This window comes from Maylandia zebra, linkage group LG9, assembly GCF_041146795.1.
Source record: "Maylandia zebra isolate NMK-2024a linkage group LG9, Mzebra_GT3a, whole genome shotgun sequence".
Classification (NCBI taxonomy): Eukaryota; Metazoa; Chordata; class Actinopteri; order Cichliformes; family Cichlidae; genus Maylandia; species Maylandia zebra.
This window is the reverse complement of record NC_135175.1, coordinates 18024947-18047043: the sequence shown is the minus strand read 5'-3', so window position 1 is coordinate 18047043 and position 22097 is coordinate 18024947. Positions and strand designations below refer to the sequence as shown.

Below are 22097 nucleotides of genomic sequence, written 5' to 3'. Positions count from 1 at the left end.
AACATGTATTTGCAAGATAGACTGGAATAAATTCAAACATTACATAGGCTGCAGTGAATTTCTGTGGATGCAGGATAATGAGCTTTGAGGTTCCCAGTCACTTAGCTTTGAAGCACATGCTAAAAGCACTTTTACTCTTGTATTTTTCATCAAAAGATACCATACCCAAAATATTAACTCTAGAAATAAAAAAAAAAAAAAAAAAAAAAAACCCCAATCACAGGACATTTTGCAGAGTTCAAACCTGCAGCTGCAGCTGGAGCGCAAACAACAACAAACACTGTTTGTAAACGTGTCCTGGAGTTTATGCAGGTGCAGACAGAGCTACTGCTGTAAGTAAGCCTAACAGCTTCCAGATAATGTATTCTGTCAATATGGCAAGAAGGTCATCACTGCTTCAAGCACTGCCTATATGATCTGGTCAGAGAGCAAGGACAGCAGCAGTCATCTGCCCAAGATGAAGAAACCTGCTCTCCAGAAGATGAGGGGACAATCTTCAAAGAGGCTGACTGCATCACCACTGATGTTGAGTTCTAGCCAGTGCCCGAATCCTCTTCTTTGGGGGAGGATTGGGGTTGGGGGGCATGGAGGTGGAGCCCCCCCCCCAATGATTGGAGGGCTCCACTCACTCCACTCCACTCCACTGGAGGGCGCCACTCACACCCAGTTCTCAGGAAGTGTTGTTGTTGTGTTTTGGAGTGAAAGTGTTGAGTTCTGTGGTGATGAGCAATAAACGAGCAGTGTTTATCGACAGCTCTCGTGTCGTCTGCGTTTACCTCCACATTGGTGACCCCTGACTCGAACATGCTGCAGTCCGATGGTGGCGCAGACTCCGCTCTGGATGCATCAGCAGCGCCAGCCCTCTGCCTCCGGCTGCAGCTACGTTTGCTGTGGCGCAAACGTCCTACCTTGTCAGAACACCGGACTTTTGGCTTCACGATCCCCCGTCATGGTTCGTGCACGTGGAGGCCCAGTTCTCCCTTCGTGACATCTCGGCTGACGACACGAAATATCACCACGTGGTGGCTTTTCTCGACCCGCTAGCAACCCGTCGTGCGTTGACGCTCCTCCGGGACCCACCCACCCGAGTACGCCGCTCCTAAGGAGCTTCTTCTTCGGTGCTATGCCCTCACCGACGCAGAGCGAGCCGAGAAGCTCCTCTCCCTCTCAGGCCTGGGTGGTGGTACGGCTCTCGAACTGATGGCGCACATGCTGTCCTTTCTCGGACCGGACGACGGGGGATTTCTCTTCGCCCACATTTTCCTCAGACAGCTGCCGGCGTTCGTGAGAGCCGGCCTCGCCAACTCTCCGCTTCCGGGCACGAAGGATTATCGCTCCCTGGCTGAGGACACGGATCGTATTCAAGTATTCAAGTATTTATTTTTATTGTCATTGTCAAAGAACAATGAAATTGCGTTCTCCGGCTCAATATTGAGCTCTTTTATTTGGTCACTAAATTGCCTCACTGGCCACTAACACACCATGTGTGACATTGCTTTTGGCCATTCATCTCCTCCTCCCCCCCCAAACAAAAGAAAGAATAAATACATAAATAAATAAAGTAAAAATAAATCATTGTAACAGTTACTGTTACTGACCTGCAATGATGATAAAAAAACATATTAGGTTTCACCATTTATATGCTAAAAGATGTGAACTTTATTACTATTTTTACTATAATAATACATAACCTGACTGGTATTCAAAGGGTATAATATCAGTATAATTTGAATTATATTTTGGTTTTTATGACTAGAAGCGGTGCTAATTTAAAAAATCAAGTCAATGAAAGTAGAAAAATGTTTTAATATATGAATTTTATAGCATTTTGTAAATGTAAACAGGGGGTGGCCATTTTTGGCCACGAACAAGCTGAGAGGGATTTTTTTTTGTTTTTCTCTCACTGCACAAAAAAACAAAGATGCATAAAACTCATTGATACTTTTAATTATTGCTATGCATCTAACCTCCATCATGGTTAGAAAATAAATCAGTTTGCATGTATTATTTAGAAAAAAATGGGGATTTTATGCTTTTATCCCTATGTAAATCATTACAATTATGTGATTTAACTGGTATTTAAAGGGTTAAAATTATGAATTTGATTGAAATTTTGATTTTCATGAACAGCCCTGATGCTAATCTAAAAAATCATGTAAAAAAAACTGGACATTTATAGCATTTTGTAAATGTAAACAAGGGGTGGCCACTTTTGGCCACGAACAGTCTGAAAGGGGTTTTTTATGTTTTTCTGCCACTGCAGAAAAAAACAATGTTGCATAAATGTCATTGATGGTGTTAATTATTACTATGCATCTAACCTTCATTGTGGTTAGCAAATAAATCAGATGGCATGTATTATTTAGAAAAAAAACTGGGATTTTATGATTTTCTGTATTTATGAGTTGTTATGATTATGTGCTCTAACTGGTATTTAAAGGGTTAAATTTCAGAATTTTAATGAAATTTTGATTTTGATGAACAGCCCTGATGCTAATCTAAAAAATCATGTAAAAAAAACTGGACATTTTTCTTAATATATAATAATTTTATAGCATTTTGTAAATGTAAACAAGGGGTGGCCACTTTTGGCCACGAACAGTCTGAAAGGGGTTTTTTATGTTTTTCTGCCACTGCAGAAAAAAACAATGTTGCATAAATGTCATTGATGGTGTTAATTATTGCTATGCATCTAACCTTCATCGTGGTTAGCAAATAAATCAGATGGCATGTATTATTTAGAAAAAAAACTGGGATTTTATGATTTTCTCTATTTATGAGTTGTTATGATTATGTGCTCTAACTGGTATTTAAAGGGTTAAATTTCAGAATTTTAATGAAATTTTGATTTTGATGAACAGCCCTGATGCTAATCTAAAAAATCATGTAAAAAAAACTGGACATTTTTCTTAATATATAATAATTTTATAGCATTTTGTAAATGTAAACAAGGGGTGGCCACTTTTGGCCACGAACAGTCTGAAAGGGGTTTTTTATGTTTTTCTGCCACTGCAGAAAAAAACAATGTTGCATAAATGTCATTGATGGTGTTAATTATTGCTATGCATCTAACCTTCATCGTGGTTAGCAAATAAATCAGATGGCATGTATTATTTAGAAAAAAAACTGGGATTTTATGATTTTCTGTATTTATGAGTTGTTATGATTATGTGCTCTAACTGGTATTTAAAGGGTTAAATTTCAGAATTTTAATGAAATTTTGATTTTGATGAACAGCCCTGATGCTAATCTAAAAAATCATGTAAAAAAAACTGGACATTTTTCTTAATATATAATAATTTTATAGCATTTTGTAAATGTAAACAAGGGGTGGCCACTTTTGGCCACGAACAGTCTGAAAGGGGTTTTTTATGTTTTTCTGCCACTGCAGAAAAAAACAATGTTGCATAAATGTCATTGATGGTGTTAATTATTGCTATGCATCTAACCTTCATCGTGGTTAGCAAATAAATCAGATGGCATGTATTATTTAGAAAAAAAACTGGGATTTTATGATTTTCTCTATTTATGAGTTGTTATGATTATGTGTTCAAACTGGTATTTAAAGGGTTAAATTTCAGAATTTTAATGAAATTTTGATTTTGATGAACAGCCCTGATGCTAATCTAAAAAATCATGTAAAAAAAACTGGACATTTTTCTTAATATATAATAATTTTATAGCATTTTGTAAATGTAAACAAGGGGTGGCCACTTTTGGCCACGAACAGTCTGAAAGGGTGGTGTTTTTGAACAGATTCAGAGTTAATTGTGTAATATGACTTCTTGTTTTCAATTCAGTGTAGTTTCAGTTCGTTTCCAGAGGGCATCTTCTCATTTCAGTTTAGTTTTTGTTAGTTTCAGTGTTAGTTTTAGTGTTTTAATTATTATCTTTCATTATTTCACAGAGAGCATATGTCAAAGACAAGATATAGGAAAAGAGACAGGTATAATAAAAACACATGAAAGCAGTTCACTCAGTGTTGTAGACATCCAAAGTCTCAGTAAACATGTTCATCTGCGCTTCATCAACACTAACTACAGCCTTGATTGTGACCAAAGACTGCCTAGCCCCATTTTCACAAGGCAAGCAATTGTCAGTGTTACTTTTAGTAAGGAGCTACCCTTGTGGCCTTTCAGGACAGATGCTTTATTTTTAGTAGTTGGTGAAATGTAGTACTAGTGGGGAAAAAGATGTTTTTACATTTTTTAGCTCGCTGAGCCTGTTGAACTCTATTGCTGGCTTTTTAAATGTTACCATTTCCTTGGAGTTGACACTAAACTGATTAACACTGTATCAAAAGTCTTCGTTGTTGTGATGTCAATACAAATTTTACATACAGTCGGCAGTTTGCATGTCAAAGCCGAACAACCAAAACAGTAGCTTATCTAGGAGAGGTAGTCTAACCTGTCTGGGTTTGGTTGGCATAGCAACATTTGTTTCTGACTATATCAGAATTGACATATTTTAGTGTGTTTGGCCTAATAAACATTCTACTTTGTAAACAGACTCAACAGCAGCTTCATTGGCTGTGGGTTGGGCTATGCCAAGAAAAAAGCTGCATTAAAAATGGAAAAATAAAATCCCGATAGATATTATTGGCCTGTTACACAGAAAATCACACGAAGGCGGGCCTCTACACACTGGCCAGCTACATGTCACCATCAAGCAGAATTTAGTGACACAAAAGAGCTATGAAAGGGCATATGAAGACAAAAATGTAACATCTGGATACTCGGTGGATGTGTATCCAGAGATTACTCGTGGTGCCACCAGTTTTGCATGCACACCTCTGCATCAGCTGGGGGGAGAAAAGCAAATGTGAAAAACAGGAATGAACTATTATGATTTGTGGAACAATGGTGGGATGGAACGAGAAGGCAGGCTTTGTGGTGTCAACGCAAACACACGTGCACACACATTTTGCAGTGTTAACAAATGCCGATGGAAAGACTCATGCTGTTACATTGATCGCTTATAAATTACTTTGGATGGTGGGGCATAATGTCATTAACCTGGCACTGTATGGATGACAGGAATGTATGAGAGAGAAACATTGATGGAGAAAGCTGAATGGATTTCATAAAATGGCGCTTGATGGATATTTACACCATGTTAGCTACATATTTTCAGTTGAATCGCTGAGTATCTAAATTTAATTGGAAACTTGGATTATCCAGCTTTAGTCTTGATTAAAGAGACATTTACTTCAGGTTGTGTGAATTTATTTCTTTCTGTATTTGAAGATTGTAAATGCACGGTTGGGCATTTCTGGCACACGGGTGATGGTCGCTGCAAAACTTTTACTGTTACTAGCCTTGAACCCGGGTTTTAGTCAGAAAAGATTATTGCAGAAGTAATTTGGTGAAGGAAATGATGAGCTCTCAATTCTGCTTTAGGGTCGAGCCTTGTATTGTAGAAGAGAAGAAGGTTCAATAGTTGCTTCTGAGTGTCAGTTTAACATATAATGCCTAAGGCAGCACAGTTCCTGGTTAAAGATCTGTCTTTGAGTGGTGTGGCTGTTATTTGAGGGCAGCGACAGCAATCTGGCCGAGGCTGAGATTAATAGCAAGACTCCAAATATGTACCAGGAAGTCACTTTAATACTAGTTCAGGCAAAGAAGCTTGAAATCAACATAAATACAACTTTACTTGTAGTTAAGATCTTTACTATTGCCCACTAAGAAAAACCAATTGTTTTCCTACTATGGAGTAGTAATTTCCTACACTTGCTTGACTTTGTTATCTGTTACCGTGAAATTAATGGCCTTAAATGTAATTTTTGAAATTTATTTATTTTTGGCCGTATTGGCCTTTTTGGGGGTTTTGTTTTGCTTTTTTTTGCCTCTGTCACTAAGCTTGCTCCTATAACTGCCATTTTTATATTTTATATGCAATGCTCATTAATGTTTTTTTTAATGATCTTTGAATTTTGACTTGTCCCTGAGTTCAGTCAGAATTTATTTATCCTTTTCAGTTTATTATATTTATTTTATTTTTCAATATAAGAGGTTTTTTTGGGGCCTTCTTTTGGCCTTCTGTCTGTGGACTTCATCCAGTAACTTGGAGTTCCTCTTTACCTTTTAGCGAAGGAGCAGGGGCCGGGGTAGTAGGTCTCAAAGCTTAAGTGACTCTTCCACTCAGTGTATGGATAGACCCCCAGACACGGACAAGAAGGTAAGACAGCCTTAAGATCTTACCCTCTCTATGCCTCCCACCCACGATTGTGGCTCCATCAGAAACATACGCGCTCATTGTTACATGCTCACACTGTGGAGGTACAGGCAGATACACAGTATAAACTTTGAGCAGCAGTTAAAATGAATGTTGGAGAATTGCATTTACGAAAAACTTGAAATGTAGTTTTATTCATTTATTTTTAGCTATTTCTATCCAGATGTCCCAGAAAATAAAAAGGCCTCGCTCATATTACGTGCTTTTAACGCGTATGAGTTTGCAGAGCAATTTGTGGACAAGCAGAAGGCAAATGAGACGAAGCTTTGTGGAGGGTCAGTGTAGTCGTGTTGCATATTGATCTGTCGGATTGGCTGTCCTATAGGTTTGTTTTTTACATAAAAGTTGGTGTAATAAAATCAGAAAATGTTTTGTTTTCCCTTTAATATATTTCTAAAAGGAAGAAAAACCAATGTTTTTTGTTTTTTAAATACCACTGGTATGGGGGTGCTATCCCCTACACACTGTTGTTTTTTTTGTTTTTTTAATAGCTGTTTATTTATATATTTTCAAAGAGCCTAATACACATACAGCTAAGTACACAGCTGTGCAGGTAGTGTTTTTAAAATAACCCCATTATCTCCCCTTTTCTCTAAAAGCTCCAACATACCAAATTTGAGCTCAAAATTAAGTCTGTTGTACTATTATGTTTGTATTACTACATGATGAAAATGATTAAAACCCTAGCTACATTTTCCATTGAAATGGATGACTGATGGCCTTGAAAGGAATGGACTTGGTATTTTTTCTTCATTTTTAATCAGTGCTTCTCTGAAGAAAAACTCATGGATTTGATTTTTTTTAATAGCGTCTGAGCTTGACTGTAAAATGTATTTCTCTTTTTTTTTTTTGTCATATCTAAAAACTCATCACTGTTTTCTACTATTTCTCTAAGCATGTCTTTTAAAATCACCAAATTAGTTGAAGCTGATGTCCTATTGAGTGATGAAATTGTATTTCAGAGATCAGGCAGCTGGGGTGGCTGAGCTCCTCTGTGCCTACCAGTGATAACAACTTTAATGAATGTGAGATTAGTGTGACTTAATAACTCACGGCTGTTAGTTGAACATGTAATCACAGGCTGTGTGAAATCTGGATTTTTCAGTCAGTGTCAAGTCATCAATTTTACTTTTTGTTTGTTTGTTGTTGTTGAAGAAATGAACTTGGTGTGTTTGTCTGCAGTTGAAACAAAAAACTGTCAGTAGGATATTTAAATATTTACAGTTTAATAGCACAATAAAATTTACTTAAATATTCAATAAACAGTTTATCTGCCCTTTTTAAAGTTGTATAGATTTTATTATCATTCCCTCTAAACTCTCCAGATCCATGTCCTGTTATGATAGTGCTTTAACTGTGGATTTATCCTCGCATCTTTGATTGTGCTTATCACTGGGAAGAGTTTAGCAGTCCGCAGTGATTTATCAAAACAACGACTCCTGCTGCTCGATGGTGTCGGTGTTGGTGAAGGACTCATTGGATAAAACAAACAAGAACAAATGCTTAACATACTCAGACACTTAAAGCTGTTGTGTTTATGTGTGCATGACTGAAAATACTTTAGGCAAGGCCATCTCAGCCTGTCAGCTCACCACAGAATCACTATCTGACATGAATGAAAGGAGTTTAAAGGTGCTTCAGCCAGTTGATTGTTTCACGTTTTTAATCGGGGTTATCTAACACCACTGCACAGATGAAGAGCAGATATTGTTCCAGAATAACAATAATTTTATATCCTAAAGCAGTTTTCATTGCCGGGAGAGCCTGAAGCGCACACATTTAGTTTCTGCATCAAAGACTGTGAACTTTGGACTTTTTAGATGTGGAAAAAATGATTTCAGTGTCCAATTATAACTATTAACTTAAACTGGTTCATATTTAAAGTCTGTATCAACAGAAAAGTAAATGAGCTGTGGAGCTGTGGAAATATAAGTGCCAATCCAAAAGTTATTTTTCTCTGAAGGTAAAAGCAGAAAAGGAAAGAATTTATTTAAATATACGTCATTGTGTTTAATCTTGAAACCCCCGTAAGTGTTTCAAGAATGCATACCGGAGAATTAATGAATGCATGTTAGAGAAAATCAGCTCGGTAGATTATGTTAGTGACGGTGTGCTGCAAGCGCTTTTTGATGCTTTGAATTTTCACTTTTCTCCTGTTGTTGTGTTTTGTTTTATTTTTTTGTTTTTTTTAATACAGAGGGGGGAAAAGAGAATCTATTTTAATTGTGTTAACTTGTAGAAATTTGTGGCATCAGAATTAGAATTGTATGGCACATTTTGTGTGTGTGTGTTTGGCCACGTACTACTCGGTCTTACTGCCCTGGCTTTTGTTAATACTGCCTTATTAGCATTAGAGTATCCCCCCTCCTTGCTCTCTTGCACACATGCGCACATAAACACACCATCCCCATTCCTGGGTCAGAGATCAGTATGCTCAGATTTGTGAGTGTGTGTGCGTTCACATGCCTTTGTTATGTGGTTTGGAGGCTCAGATGTATACCCACCTCATGCTAGACCCTGCAGTCAGCCAAGATCCCCCACGCTGGCCGCATAGAAAAGGCCCGCAGGAAACACACACATCCATACACACACAATGGCTGGTCAGAAATCCTGCAGGAAACTGCACAGGGGAATTCCTGCTAGGCCAGGCCGGATTATTTTCCCCTGTACTTCCTGTTCCTCTCTTTCTGCCCGTCTTCTCTCGCTTCTCCTCACCCCCTGCTCCCTCCCCGTTTGCCCCCAACCCCCCCCAAGACGATGTCCTCCTGAGGCTGTTGTGCTGAATTGTGAAGCCATAAAATATGAAACTACATCAAATTATTAACAGACAATAGTTTCTCTTCCCATAATTGGTACCGGCATTTTCTATATTAAATAAAACGATAACATGTTACATTTTAAATAATTAATTAATGCATTAATACTTGTTATGCGCGTTACAGCAACGAAAAGTGCCAAAATGTGTGCGCCTCATAGGGCTGTTTGTTTTAACGTAGCTGTACTGAAACAAATTGGGTAGTGTAGATAATCAAATTTAACATGATTAAATGTTGAATAATTACAGACTGTTGATTGGAAAACAGAAGTAATTTGAAGAAATGAAAAATGTATGTGAAATGAAGTCAGATGAATTGATACATATTAATAATAGAGTCTGAATTTCAATACACATAGATGTAGCGAACAAGGGAATGGAGGTTTCTGTGCTTGTATTCTGCAAACTGTGAAGAGACAGAAGGAAAAGTGTCTTTAAAAGTGAACCTCTCTCTTCGGGGGCACGTGATCAGCATTCGACATAGACGGAGAGGATTTCTGCCCACTGCTGAATTGTTCATTGTTCAGGGGTTTGTTGATAAATAGATGCACTCATCATTACCCGCCACCACTCATATTTACCCCACACAGTCTCAAAGCCCTCTCGGACATGTCAAATGATCAGGCTGCCAGCGGTCAGCGTTAGAGAAAGAGGGGACAGAACATGCTGAAAGGCTTTGTCTCTGCCTGTATAATCAATTGACCTGATTGATAAGAGTGTGTCAGGGTAACATTGTGCATTTGTTGTGTTTCCCACGCCCAGTGGTGTGTGTGTGTGTGTGTGTGTGTGTGTGTGTGTGTGTGTGTGTGTGTGTGTGTGTGTGTGTGTGTGTGTGTGAGTGAGAGAGAGTGTGTGTTATCCGACCCTCTCGGCTCAGGCTCTGTCCATCAACACCTACCTCTGGAATGTTAATGAAAAACAAAAAGGGAATCCCAAAGAATTGACCTCTTTCTCTCCGTCACTCTCCCTCTTGCCATAATCGTAACATCTTTGTGTTGCGGCAGAAGCAGCGTGGATCATTTGTTGTCTGTTTTAAATCGCTACCTCTACCCTGTATTTCTGTTTGTTTTCGCACTCTTTATAGCCAGTGTGAGAGCTAAAGCACATTTCTTCAGGGTAGTTGCAAACAGCTGGTTGATAACTGGAAAAATGGCCAATGAACCAGCATCAGTTGTGATAAAATATAGCTGACTTATTGATTAATAAATGGTGGTTAATTTGTTTCCTGTAAATATAAGCCCAAATGAGGGGCCATTATGGAAATGAGACTGGAATTATTAATTATTATTATTAAATATTACTAAACCCCATAAACAGTGTTTGGCCAAAAGAGCAGTTTTTAAAAAACTGTGTTTCTCAAAAGAGCATTTCAAGTTACAAAACTCAAATGAAAAATTCAGAGGTGATCTTATGTCTGAAGATATAAAGCCTTGGTAAAAAGCTGTGACATGTGATACTGAAAATGTAGTTGAATCTGTTTTTAACTACTCCAACTAATAGAAGTTAGGGAGTTAATGAAAATAGTCAGGACTGGAACCTGTTTTAAGCTTCAACACATCCTCTGAAATACAGAAACCAGCAGAAGTCCTAACCTCATTAACGGTTAGCATTAACGGAAGCTGGCGTGCGGAGATGTCGCACTGGAGCTGCAATCTACTGATTCGGCTGGTGATGTCTGTTAACTGCCACTCGCAGAGGAAGTCTGGCTAAACTGTCACAATCCGTCTCGCAATCAGTCCTCAGCGAAACCCCGGGTGGGGAAGAGAAGGGGGAGGGGCCGATTATGGTGTTTCGGTGTTGTTGTGACATCGAACATCCCGAGCATGTCGAGTCCCACGTCGTCTCTCAGGATCGCTGCGTATTTTCACCATATACCTCCAAGAGTGTGCGTGTGCGCGAGTGCACGCACGTGAGGCTACGTCTGCTAGTACGCACGTACAGAAAAGTGTCAGGGCGCGGGGCGTGCATGTGAGGTGTAAATGCACTGGCACCCAGCCACCACCTCAAGGGTGCGAGAGAGGGGTGGCGGTGTGTGCGCAGGTTTGTGAGGGTGTAAATTGAGCTGTGATGGCCCAAGAAAAAGGATATGATTGGGTGAAGCGACAAGACCTTGCACGCATCAGCACGAGCGCAATGCTCAGCTCTTTACCGCAGCATGCTAAATTGTTGTTGCCTCCTGGTCCCCTTTTATCTCTCTTCCATCACTCTCTTTGTTTTTTGTGGATCGCCAGGCTTTCATCTCAGATTGAGTCTTTGAAATGCACTGCGGCTTCTTTCTCTGCCTCTCTTCACTGAACACACATGCACGCCGACTCGGTCTCCTCCACTTAGGTGCTTACATCCCATCTCATACATTAGCTTTTCCGCCAAGCACTTTTAAACAATGGTCTAAAATGTCCCCATAATCTTTTTTTTTTTTTTTCTTCTTGCCATTTTTAGTCTTTTCCTAGTGTTTCAAATATCCAAAGAACTAAGGTTCTTTTTTCTGGCTTTGTCCTTATTTCTTTCCTCCATTCACTCACGTGCTGAAAACCTTCACTCATCTGTTTTCTCTTCCCTCCCCTCCAATTTCAATCAGAAACATAAGGAGCGAGACCGGCACAAACCGAAACACAAGAAAACCTCCATGGACATGTCCCCCTCCCTCATCCTTCCGAACATCATGGTCCCAGAGAAGGTGAGAGCCACCCCTCCTTTGTTTTGGTGATTAGTAACATGTGATTAAATATTAGAGTCAGAGTGGCTTACCTTGATTTATCTTTGTTAAACTCTTATATCCCTAAAACATCCTGTGGCCTTGATGTATTTTTCACTCATCTTTTTCATTTGGCCGTGTTTTTGATAATTTCCCTTCCTGTTCCGCTGTTTTGATTTTCTTGTCCTCCCTTTTTCTCCCAATATCCTTTTTTTTCTCCCATCATTCTCTCTCTCCCTCCCTCCCTCCCTCCCTATTCATTTATTTATTTTTTTAACCTTCTTACAGACCTATAACAGTGGCAATTCAGGGGGAGGTGTCTCCTCTCTGCAAGCGTCTTCGCAGAAGCGATTAGATGACAGCGCAGCACGTTTTACCAACGCCAACTTTCAGGAAGTGTCGTCTGCTCACTCTGGCAGCAGTTCCAAGGACGCCTTGGCTGCAGACAGCGTCAAGGCTGCGACTGAGGTGAAGAACAAGAAGAACAGCGGTGGAGGTCACACGGTGGGACCGAGGGGCGGCCGCAAGTCTCTCACCTCCTCAGGGAAACCCCTCCCCTCTGCTGTGGTCACCATGGCAACTTCCTCTACATCTGCCTCAGCTTCAACTGGGCCTTTCCATCAAGGTGAATTGATGGTTGCAAATGGATCTCAATATTTCTCTCCCCCCACACACACATGGCAGTTAGAAAAGTGAGAATGCAACGATGGCTCTTCTGGTATTTTTACCCTGCACACCCACAAGAAAAACTGCAAATGCATTAAAATTGCAAAGCGTTATTTAAAACCTGAATGAACTTTTGATTCTCTGGTTTTATGGGTCCGTGTGTGCTGTGTCATTGACTGGATATCAGTCGGGCACCAGACTTTTGTCTCTCGCCGTGATAAGACTGTTTTGTCTCGGCTCTGTAATCTGGGGCCCCGTCTGAGAACAGCCCCGCGCACACAAACACAGGCCGACGGAACATGTGGGGAGGTCATGACGTGAAAGGAATCATTGTTCACTCCTGTGTGCTCCTGTGTTTTGCGCTGTTACAGCCTTGAAGCCCTTGTCAGTTGTGTGTTTTTGTCTAGCAGAGAAATTGTGCATTGTGTGCGCTTTCAAGAAACTGATGCAAGGGAGGGCTGCTTGACGAGGAAGGGCTGACTGTAGAGCAGATAGAGAGCATTTGAACTGATAAAATGTCTATTTTTGTTATCTTGTTTCTGTCGCTCTCAAGATGATCGAAAGGAGTGTGTTCTGGAAACTTGTACAGCTCTGATGTGTCATGCCTCTCCTCTCTTTGTTCATTCCTGTCCCACCCGTCTTTCATCCACCCAGGCCTCCTGTTGACCAGTGCCAGCAAGACCCCCTCTGCCGCTTCCTCCTCAGACTTCCTAAGTTTCACAGATTCATCGTTGCGTCCCGGTGGTGGAAGTACCTTCTCCTCCCCACCGTCTTTCAGCAGCTGCCTTGTGAAGCCAGGCTCAGAGGGTGGAGCTTCAGAGGGAACTACAACTCTCTTTGGTTCTCTTATGTCTGCAACCACAGCTTCAGCAGGTGCCACACTTCTTTTTCTTTAAAAAAAACACAACAATATAATTTTTGTTTAACTATTAAAAATATGTAACAATCACATTAACCAATGGGAAACACTGTTCTTTCTCATCATTGCAGTGGGTGGAAAGCTGTATGAGAATTCCCACAGTCACACAGTGAGTGAGACAACAAGCCTCGTTGGGTCCACTGGCTACAAACGGCCTCAGCCCTCGAGCTCAGGACTGGGGATCAGCGGAGCAGCCGCAGGAGGAGGGGAAGATGGGGTAAAGAAGAAAAAGAAGGGCAACTGGCGAAACAGATTTGGACCTTGCTTTACCACAGACGTGAAGCCTTCTGAGCCCGCACCCTCCCTAACTCTCCCCACCACCTCCACCGCCAACACCACCTCCTCCTCCACCGCCTCGCCTTCCTCCTCTTCGTCCTCAATGCTCTCAGGTCGCCCATGCTTAGTTTCCAGCAGTGGATTAGGGGTTGGGGTAGGAGGAGGATCAGGAGGTGGAGAGAGGGGGCTGGGGGTCATGGGCGTGAGCGGTGGGATTCAAAAGTCGCCGTCACTCCTCAGGAATGGGAGTCTGCAAAGCAACAGCAGCTCTACAACCACTGGGTCAGGTAAGGACGACTGAGAAATGTGACGCACAGCAACGTTTCACAACCCCTTTTAGAGTTTCGGAGACTTGAAAGCCCGTCTGTCAGTTCTCATGACAGAATTAGCTTTATAGTTTCGCTGTAGCTGAGCGAATAATGAAATCAATTTCGGCAACTGAAATGAGGAACCGTGCTGGTTTCATTCAAGATCTATGGGGTAGTTGTGACTTGTAAGACCCCATTGTGCTCTCCAGTTTCATTACAATGATCAAAAGGAAAGTAGTTTGTGTGAGGCATTGTTGCAGCAGGTTTTCCAGCTGCTGAATGTAACACACCTGGGCAGCATATTTTAAATATTGACAATCAGAAATGGCCAGAGCCGGTGACACCTCCATGTTTGTGTGTAAGAGTGTGGGTCTGTGTGTTCCTGCACACACGTGGAAGTGGTCTGTATGCCTTCTTTTTTTGTTGTTGTTGTTGTTTTTTTTTACCTTCTCATCGTGTGTTTTCAGTTGCTTGGCAACTGTCTTTATGCTTTGGAGTTTCCCTGATGGAAATGGCTCAGCACAGCCCGCACATCCCACATCTCCCTTTTCTTCCAGAATCATCACCCTTTTGTTTCTCCCTCCTGCTCTCAGCTGCTCGCACCTACCTGCCTTCTGCATACAGAACCAACACTCACCTGTTGATGCTGTGTGCACCTGGAGCTCTTAGTGTTGACACCCATACACGTGCACGCAAAGAAAGTGGACATGGTTATTTAAATTCATGCTACGGATGAATCCACTGATTAAGCTCAAATCCCTTGCTGATCACTAGGCTGACTTCTGTGAGTCTTTATCTCATATTTAGGATATTTTTGATTTAAGCTTTTCTAAATTGTCCTTTTTCCCTAGAAGTGATCGTTTCGAGTGATTGATTAGCCCTACATCTGTTCTTGACCTGTAGCTTTAAAACTTGTAGCTGTGATGAGTATTGGACATTGCAGCTCAGCACCAGATGGATTGGACTGCAGCGTTCACAGAAAGCGAAGATTCAGGAGTAATTATGTTGTTTGCAACAGAGCAATTTGTAAAATGTGAAAAATGATGAGATTCTGATCAGAAATGTGTTGCTAGGCATTGGATGGTTGGCGGTCTTGATTTGCATTGTGTGTGTAGGAGTCGTACTTTTAATGGGAATGTTGTATTCTTGCAGCTCTCTGCCTGAATCAAACCAAAATCGTAACCATTCAAAGCTTAAGTGTGTTAAAACTACAGTCTTCACAAATACTCATCTTCTGTTCTGCATTCAAAGGTGGGTTTACTTTATATTTGAGTTGTTTTGGTCATGAGCGGGTGAGTCAGAGGACTGGTTCTGTTTGCTTTCTGAATTTAATTTTTTGCGGCAGAGGTGGTTGAGCTTGTTTGTGATTCCACATCCATTTTACTTTCTGGTTCTTTTTCCTTGAGCAGTTGGGGGCATTTCGGGCTTCAGCTGGCGAGAGAAGATAGGGCAAACAGTGGTGGTTATGTATGACTGTGCATCATACGTATGCGACTGAGAAATTAAATCATGTGTTCTTCTTCCTACTGTAAATATTTAGCCAGGGGTTAATGCAGGGCAGTAATGGGGAGGATCTTGGTGTTTATCTCCCCCTCCTCTGTCCTGTCTGCTGACTCCACCGTGCTGATGGATAGATAGTTAGCCTGATAAATATGTGGTGTTGGGTGGGGAGAAGCAGGGGGTGAGATTTTGGCTGGGTTAATGTTTGATGGCAGCGGGGTCACCGATGGGACGGACAAGCTCGCAGTAGTTTTGGTGTGTGGGGGAGGAGAGACGCTGGGTGAAGCAAAATTTATTCACACTGGTGACTATGTATGTGTTTAAAGAGAAGAAAAGCAGACAAGAAAACAAAAGATATCATTTATTCTTATATTTATTAGCTAATTTATGAGATTATTTTTACCCCTAACACTTTTTTTTAAAAATGAATTTCCTCAATTATCAGCAGCTTGGTGTCACCTCTGCAGAGCACATGTGAGAGGTTGTGAAAGCAAGGAAATACTCTGTGAGCAGGATTTAATTTAAATAACAAATTAAGCTTAATGTTAAAATATGAGCATGTCTATTATTAAAGTTTGCAGGTGTGTAATAAATAAAGTAACATCAGAAGAAATTATTTAAAGATTCACAAATGTCAGTATTTTAAGGCAATACTGGAAAAATAGATAAATAAATGTAAAAAATCAGTAAATGGAGATTGGTTTGTAATTAGTACTTTTTTGGGGGGATATTGTGTGATATTGTGCCACGTCACAAGAAACAGAGAATTTATTATAAAAAGGGACATTTAAAAAATAATATATATTTTTAATGTAAATCAGAATATTTCCAGGTTTTTCACTAAACTGTAAACAAACTGTAGCAAATGAGTTTCTAGTGTTTAAAAAAAAAAATAGTAGTTTAGAGACCTGAATATGCCTCTTCTTATACTTATTGTGGAAACTATTAAATTTAGTTTGCCGTTGTTGACTCTGAAACCGACACGCCTTTATCAGTCTACCACAAACCCACGTACATTTTCTGATGCACACACTCGTTGTGCGTGTTACAGTTGCTGTCCGTGATTTGGCTCTAAATGCATGTCTGTTTATCTTTGGTGGTAGAAAATTGTCAGAAAAACAAAAGGCTTTCTGTTGCTGAGACGTTTGTCTTTACATAAACATCTCCACGTTGAAACTCTGATGAAGTAACTGTCTGCAGTCTTTGGGAAAACAAGCTGCAAGGCTCCAGGAGAAAAGACACTGAATCAGACGTTAAATAACAGAATGTGATGGCATGCACTTTGTTTAATTTAATGTCATCTTTTTTTATATTCTGCATATAGACGACACAGATTTCTTCGTGAGATAATATCGGCTCGAACTAATCAAGGTGGATGTTTTTCAAGCTTACAGGCGTAGTGAGCAGGAAGGGAAAAGGAACAGGAAAGCTGGGCGATGGAGGCTGTTGTGCTTCAGGGGCTTAACAGTATTGATCATACAAATAGGTTATAAGTTTTACAAGCTCAGGTTTGTTTGTGTGTAAAGAAATATAAATATATATACTTTTTTGTTCTTTGTCTTCTTTTGAAAGAATCTTGCCACGAAAAGCAGTAATTAAATCTTAAAGGGAGCAAAAATACAGGTTAAGGTTAGCAAGTCTTCGTGATGAACAGCAGCTTTGTTTTGAATGGCCCTAATACACGTTTTTCAGATTATTTATTTATTTAATTGTCAGCTCAGCCCGAGAAATGTTAAACCTCTGGTCGATCTTGTAATCTACTTTTTGGCTAATTCCTGTGAATCAATAAATTTGGAGCAAAAAGAAAGAAAGAGTTTAGGAATTATAATAATTGTAGATGTTGAAAATATAATTGGTGTGCACGAGTAATTCAGTGTACATGAATTTAGTGTACTTGTTAAATTTGCGGGAATATTTTCATTAAAATTGTATGAGTTTGGGGAAAAACTTGGGTTTAGTTTGGTGATCTAATTCAGGAAAATAAATTAAACCCTTTTTTTTTTTTTTTTTTTTTTTTTTTTAAAGTGAGGATCAAATATTGCATACACGCACTGTGACACATAAATGACATTCAATTTTGGGACATTTAAATTACCCTCTGTATTATTATATTATAATGGAAATTTGAATTAAAATGAACCTTTCCCCCCCTCCTCCTGTTTCCTGCACTGTTTTTGCACCATCCCTTTGTGTGTAACCCATTTCATCAATGGCATTAGCTAAACTCTGATGAATTGTTGGTTTGGCCTCTAATCCAGCTGCTAAAAAATCTTGCAGGAGCTCATGCCCCCTGAGTCTCAGCAGCCCTGCTTTGGGTATCAATTTTTCTGGTGCATATTACAAAGTGTTATAAATAGTATGTAGGCCCATGTAGTGTGCTATCTCTCTCCCTCTCCCTCCCTCCACCCCTCCACCCCTCCCCTCCTGGCACAAAGATCTCTTGTTCCCCCAGTGAATGCGTGCTGCCCTGAGCCATTCAGGCTTTTGTGGGCCTGAGGGGCCCCTCTCTCTCCCCCCCTCCTCTGATGGGGTCAAAGGGGGGCAGGGGCAGGGTTTATCCCTAGTTAGTGGACGAGCACAAGGGTGTGTGAGGGGAGGAAAGAGAGCGAGCAGGAAGATAAGAGAGCGCAGTGTTTTTTGAGGATGTGTTAAAATACAGGAATATGTATGCGTGGGTGAATTACAGCAGTTTATATTTTAACTATAATATATAATTGTTATTTTTAATATGCATATGGGTAAAATTGGTGTGTTTTGTTTGCAAGACAAAGAGCACAAAAGGGAAGAACTTTGTTTCGTCTCTTATCCCTCATCTCAGTCCTTAAATATTTGATTTTAAGGTGTGTGTGTGTGTGTGTGTGTGTGTGTGTGTGTGTGTGTGTGTGTGTGTGTGTGTGTGTGTGTGTTTCTGTAATTATTGCAGTTCAGGTTTTTTTATGACTATAAAGACACTAAACTATCTTACTGCATACAAGCCTGCATACTGAACTGTTCATTACATTTGTTGAGTTTATTAATGACACATTAAATTTCTAACAGATCTGCAGTTTGTTGAAACTTTAATTTCCTTATTTCTGTTTCTCTGGTGATCTCCCCCCCCCCCCCCCCCCCCCCCCCCCCCCCCCATTCATTCGCCCTGTATTTTTTTTTCTTTGTTGTTGTTGTTGTTGTTGTTTTATTAAAAAGGGTCAAATGAAGTCGATTTAAGGCGGGTAACAAGAAATATATTTACACTTACTGCGCAAGTGCGTGGCTATTATGAAAACAAGATAATGGCGGTAAAATAATGAATAATTATTCTGAGAAAAATCAACTGTTAAAAATTTAATGATGCTTTCTAAGTCAAAATTGACTTGTATAAAATAACTGCATAGTCTGCATACAGTGTGTAAACCAAAAGAAATTGTATGTACCAAAAATCAAGGCTGGTGTAAAATTTTAAAGCGGTCTGTTATTCAGACTTTTAGACTAGACGCTAAAAGCCCACATTCATGTAACCCATGACGATGTGACAGCGAATCATCATACACGGCAGCAGGGCACAGAAATGTAGATCTCCTCTACTTTTGCTAAACTCTTTGTTTAATCATCTTAATAAACAGCTTATTTCTCCCCAGGTGTTTTCTCTGTTGCCGATGGGTCCTCATCGGGGACGGGAGCCGTCACCATGGGCGGAGCCAACTCGGAGTTGTCACAGCAACAGCAGCCCACACCTTCTCTAGCCCCTCCCTCTCCATTCACTGCCACAGCGCCGCTAAACAGCACGGCATCAACACACGTGAGTCTGCGCTACAACCTTTCTACACTCACGTATATGGAAATACACGCTCATCAAAGCCACCATGACGCACACTGTCTCTCTCACACACACACACGCACACACAGTCTATTCAGCACCCTCTACATCTGCCCATTCATCCACATCTTTGGCATCTTTGAGCTGAAGTGCAGATAAACTGTGGGAATACAAATAAACCAAAGCACACTAATTAAACGTCTTCCGCACCAAATCTCTCAGCACTATTGTTAATCCTCCGCACGTTAATTGTGTGTGAAATGTGTGTTTCCCGACCTTGTGCGCATTGTGTTTTCTCAGCTCAGTTATTCTGTAGCCAATGGTGAGGCTGCACCTGTAGAGGGTCGCTGTAGCTCATTCAGAGCACAAAAATAAGTCTTCTTAACATTTCAACTACAGCCTAATTAGTTTTTCCTACGTCTAGCGAGCGAGGTCTGTGAGAAAATACTCGAGTTATTTTTATTAATGAAACTGATAGAAATCTGTTTTTGTGACACAGAGGGAACATTGATAATTCATCTTTTTTCCCCTTTTCTTTTTGAAAGCGAGTACACATTCAAGTTCCTCTATAATGAAATGCTAGACAAACCCACCAAGGCTCTGTGTTGTTATAATATGCCTGCACGTTTATGATTTTTATCATGTCACTCAATGGGGAGAATGGTGACGGGGGTGGGGGGGCTTCTGGGCCAAGCTGGGAAAGCACTCATTCACAATACATTATGTGCGAAAGTGGAGAGAAATCAAGGCTGCGTAATTAAAGGAAATCAGTCCCATCGTGAAACATTTAAGGATTTGTCTTTTTTTTGTGGGCGGGAATAATGGAATGGAAATAAAAATGGTAATTTTTTAAATGTATTTCCATTTAAACCTCATATATAAAAGCAGCAGTTAAGCACTTTGAATGAATTATCCAACACCTTTCTCAATATTTAGGCTTTTCTTCATTTTCACTGTGCACTGCTGGCTCATATAACCCTGATATCCAGTTTTAAGGTTGTTGCATCCAACGTGATCAACTTGGCCCCTTTCAAAGCACCTATCTCCTAGAAGGGTGCAGCTCTTCTTCAATCACTGACCCCAGTGTCCGTCCTTTCAAAACGTCCCCAAAGTCTGCATTCTGTCTCTGTCCACCCAGCCCCATCTTTCGCCCATGTCCACTTACCACCTCTCTTTCGCTTTCTTTCTCTCACACACACACACACACACTTTCTCTCACCCTCGACCTTCCTTCTCTCCGTCCCCGTCCATTTCTCTTCCCCCCCTTCTCTAGTGTCCTGTGATGTAATGACATCTGACAAGCACCACAGTAGGGATGGAAAGATAGATGGTGGGAGGGGAGGGGTTGCAGCGACTGTGTGTTTAGGGGGGTTAGCGCTCTCGCTTTGGATTCGCTGGCTCGGCCTTCATCTCACCCTGCTCCTTCTCTGTTCAGCACATATTCTAGAGGACGGGAGGCCCAGGGAAGCACAGGATATCACGCCTGTTTTCTGCATGTATAGAGGAGCTTGGGTTGCGGCTGTGTGCGAGTTTGTGTGTCTGTGAGAGCGAGAGAGAGAAATGAGACGAGGGCTGCAGAAAGGAAGCATGGGGGCGACTTAATAGAGACGGTTTCTTTTTTCCCCCCACAGTTCTTTTCAAATTGTTTTAAACATGTGTGTTAGTTTGTAAAGTGTGATGCAGGCCTTTGGGCAGCAGACAAGTGAGCGCACACACACACACACACACACACACACACACACACACACTTTAAATCGAATTGGGAGTAATTACACAACTATAGAAGGATGCCAACAACAGGCTTTCCTGTGTGTGTGTGTGTGTGTGTGTGTGTGTGTGTGAGAGAGAGAGAGAGAGAGAGAGAGAGAGAGAGAGAGAGAGAGAGAGACTGGGTGAATGACAGAGACCATTTGCTATTTTCAGTGCGCTAGCAGACTCTTGGCCTACTGTTATTGGCTATCAGCCCAGGACAGAGAAAGGGAGTGCGAGAGAGACTTTAATGAAAAATGAATGTAAATGAAAAATGAATGTTGATGGGAAAGGGGGCAGGATTATGGCACTGGGAGGAGGACGGGGTGGGTGTAGAAAGAAATCTGAAGTCATTTCAGAGGAGGATGAAATAGTCAGAGGGAACAGGTTCCATTTTTGGAAATTAACCTTTAATAGGAATTGGAATTTGCGGGATGATTTTCTGTATTTACACCTACTGTGTGCATAAATTTCTGATATGAGATCATGGCTTTCAGGCTTTTTTTGTTTTATTCCTCTGAACCTCTCCAGAAATTTAAACAAATATATCCTAATCACCCCTAAAGCAGTGGGACAGAATACAGAAACACACAGGAGTTTTACAGACTCTCTAAAGTCTCTGTGTTTTTAGCCTTCATGTAACTGGTCTTTATGGCGTATTTATTTCAGCTCAAAATCAAACAATTTTACTCAAAGAGTTTTCTGATTGGAAACAAAGCGGAGAAAGTGTAGTAAAGCAAACTTACCCAAACTGTCAGTTTAAGCTGTTTTAGTTAAGTAACGATGTCTGGCCTTCACAATTTTTCCACACGTAAGCTGGACGAGAAACTACAACCTTGTTTCCAACGATGGATTTTAAATTCTCCTTTTTTTTCCCTCATTTACTCCTCAAAACACTAGTTTTTGTGCAATCAAAATGGTCAGCCATTTTGTCCTTCTAGATGGACCTGATCCTCCTGCTCATGCTCCACCCTCGCTGTCCTCGCTCTCTGTCGACCCCACCCTTCACTCCACAGTCCTTATTTGGGAAATGCCTTAATTGGATTAAACTCTATGCATCAGAAACACTTTGTCAGCATGTCAGCGTATTGTCGGGGTGCCGAGGCGCTCTGAGCCCTGTGTGTGTGTGTGTGTGTGTG

General features: G+C 40.8%; 1 protein-coding gene across 4 annotated transcripts in view; it reads left to right on the top strand.

Moving 5' to 3' along the window:
* mllt10 (MLLT10 histone lysine methyltransferase DOT1L cofactor) overlaps window positions 1–22097 on the top strand; it is a 54594-nt gene that overhangs the window by 19335 nt on the left and 13162 nt on the right. For 3 of the 4 annotated variants that reach the window (XM_024798899.2, XM_024798898.2, XM_024798897.2), the window contains exons 7-12: window positions 6088–6177; window positions 11628–11726; window positions 12033–12369; window positions 13065–13283; window positions 13401–13892; window positions 19031–19191. In XM_024798899.2, coding sequence (XP_024654667.2) covers window positions 6088–6177; window positions 11628–11726; window positions 12033–12369; window positions 13065–13283; window positions 13401–13892; window positions 19031–19191 — 1398 coding nt within the window. The remainder of the gene's footprint in view (window positions 1–6087; window positions 6178–11627; window positions 11727–12032; window positions 12370–13064; window positions 13284–13400; window positions 13893–19030; window positions 19192–22097) is intronic. The other variant, XM_024798900.2, reaches the window with a different exon arrangement.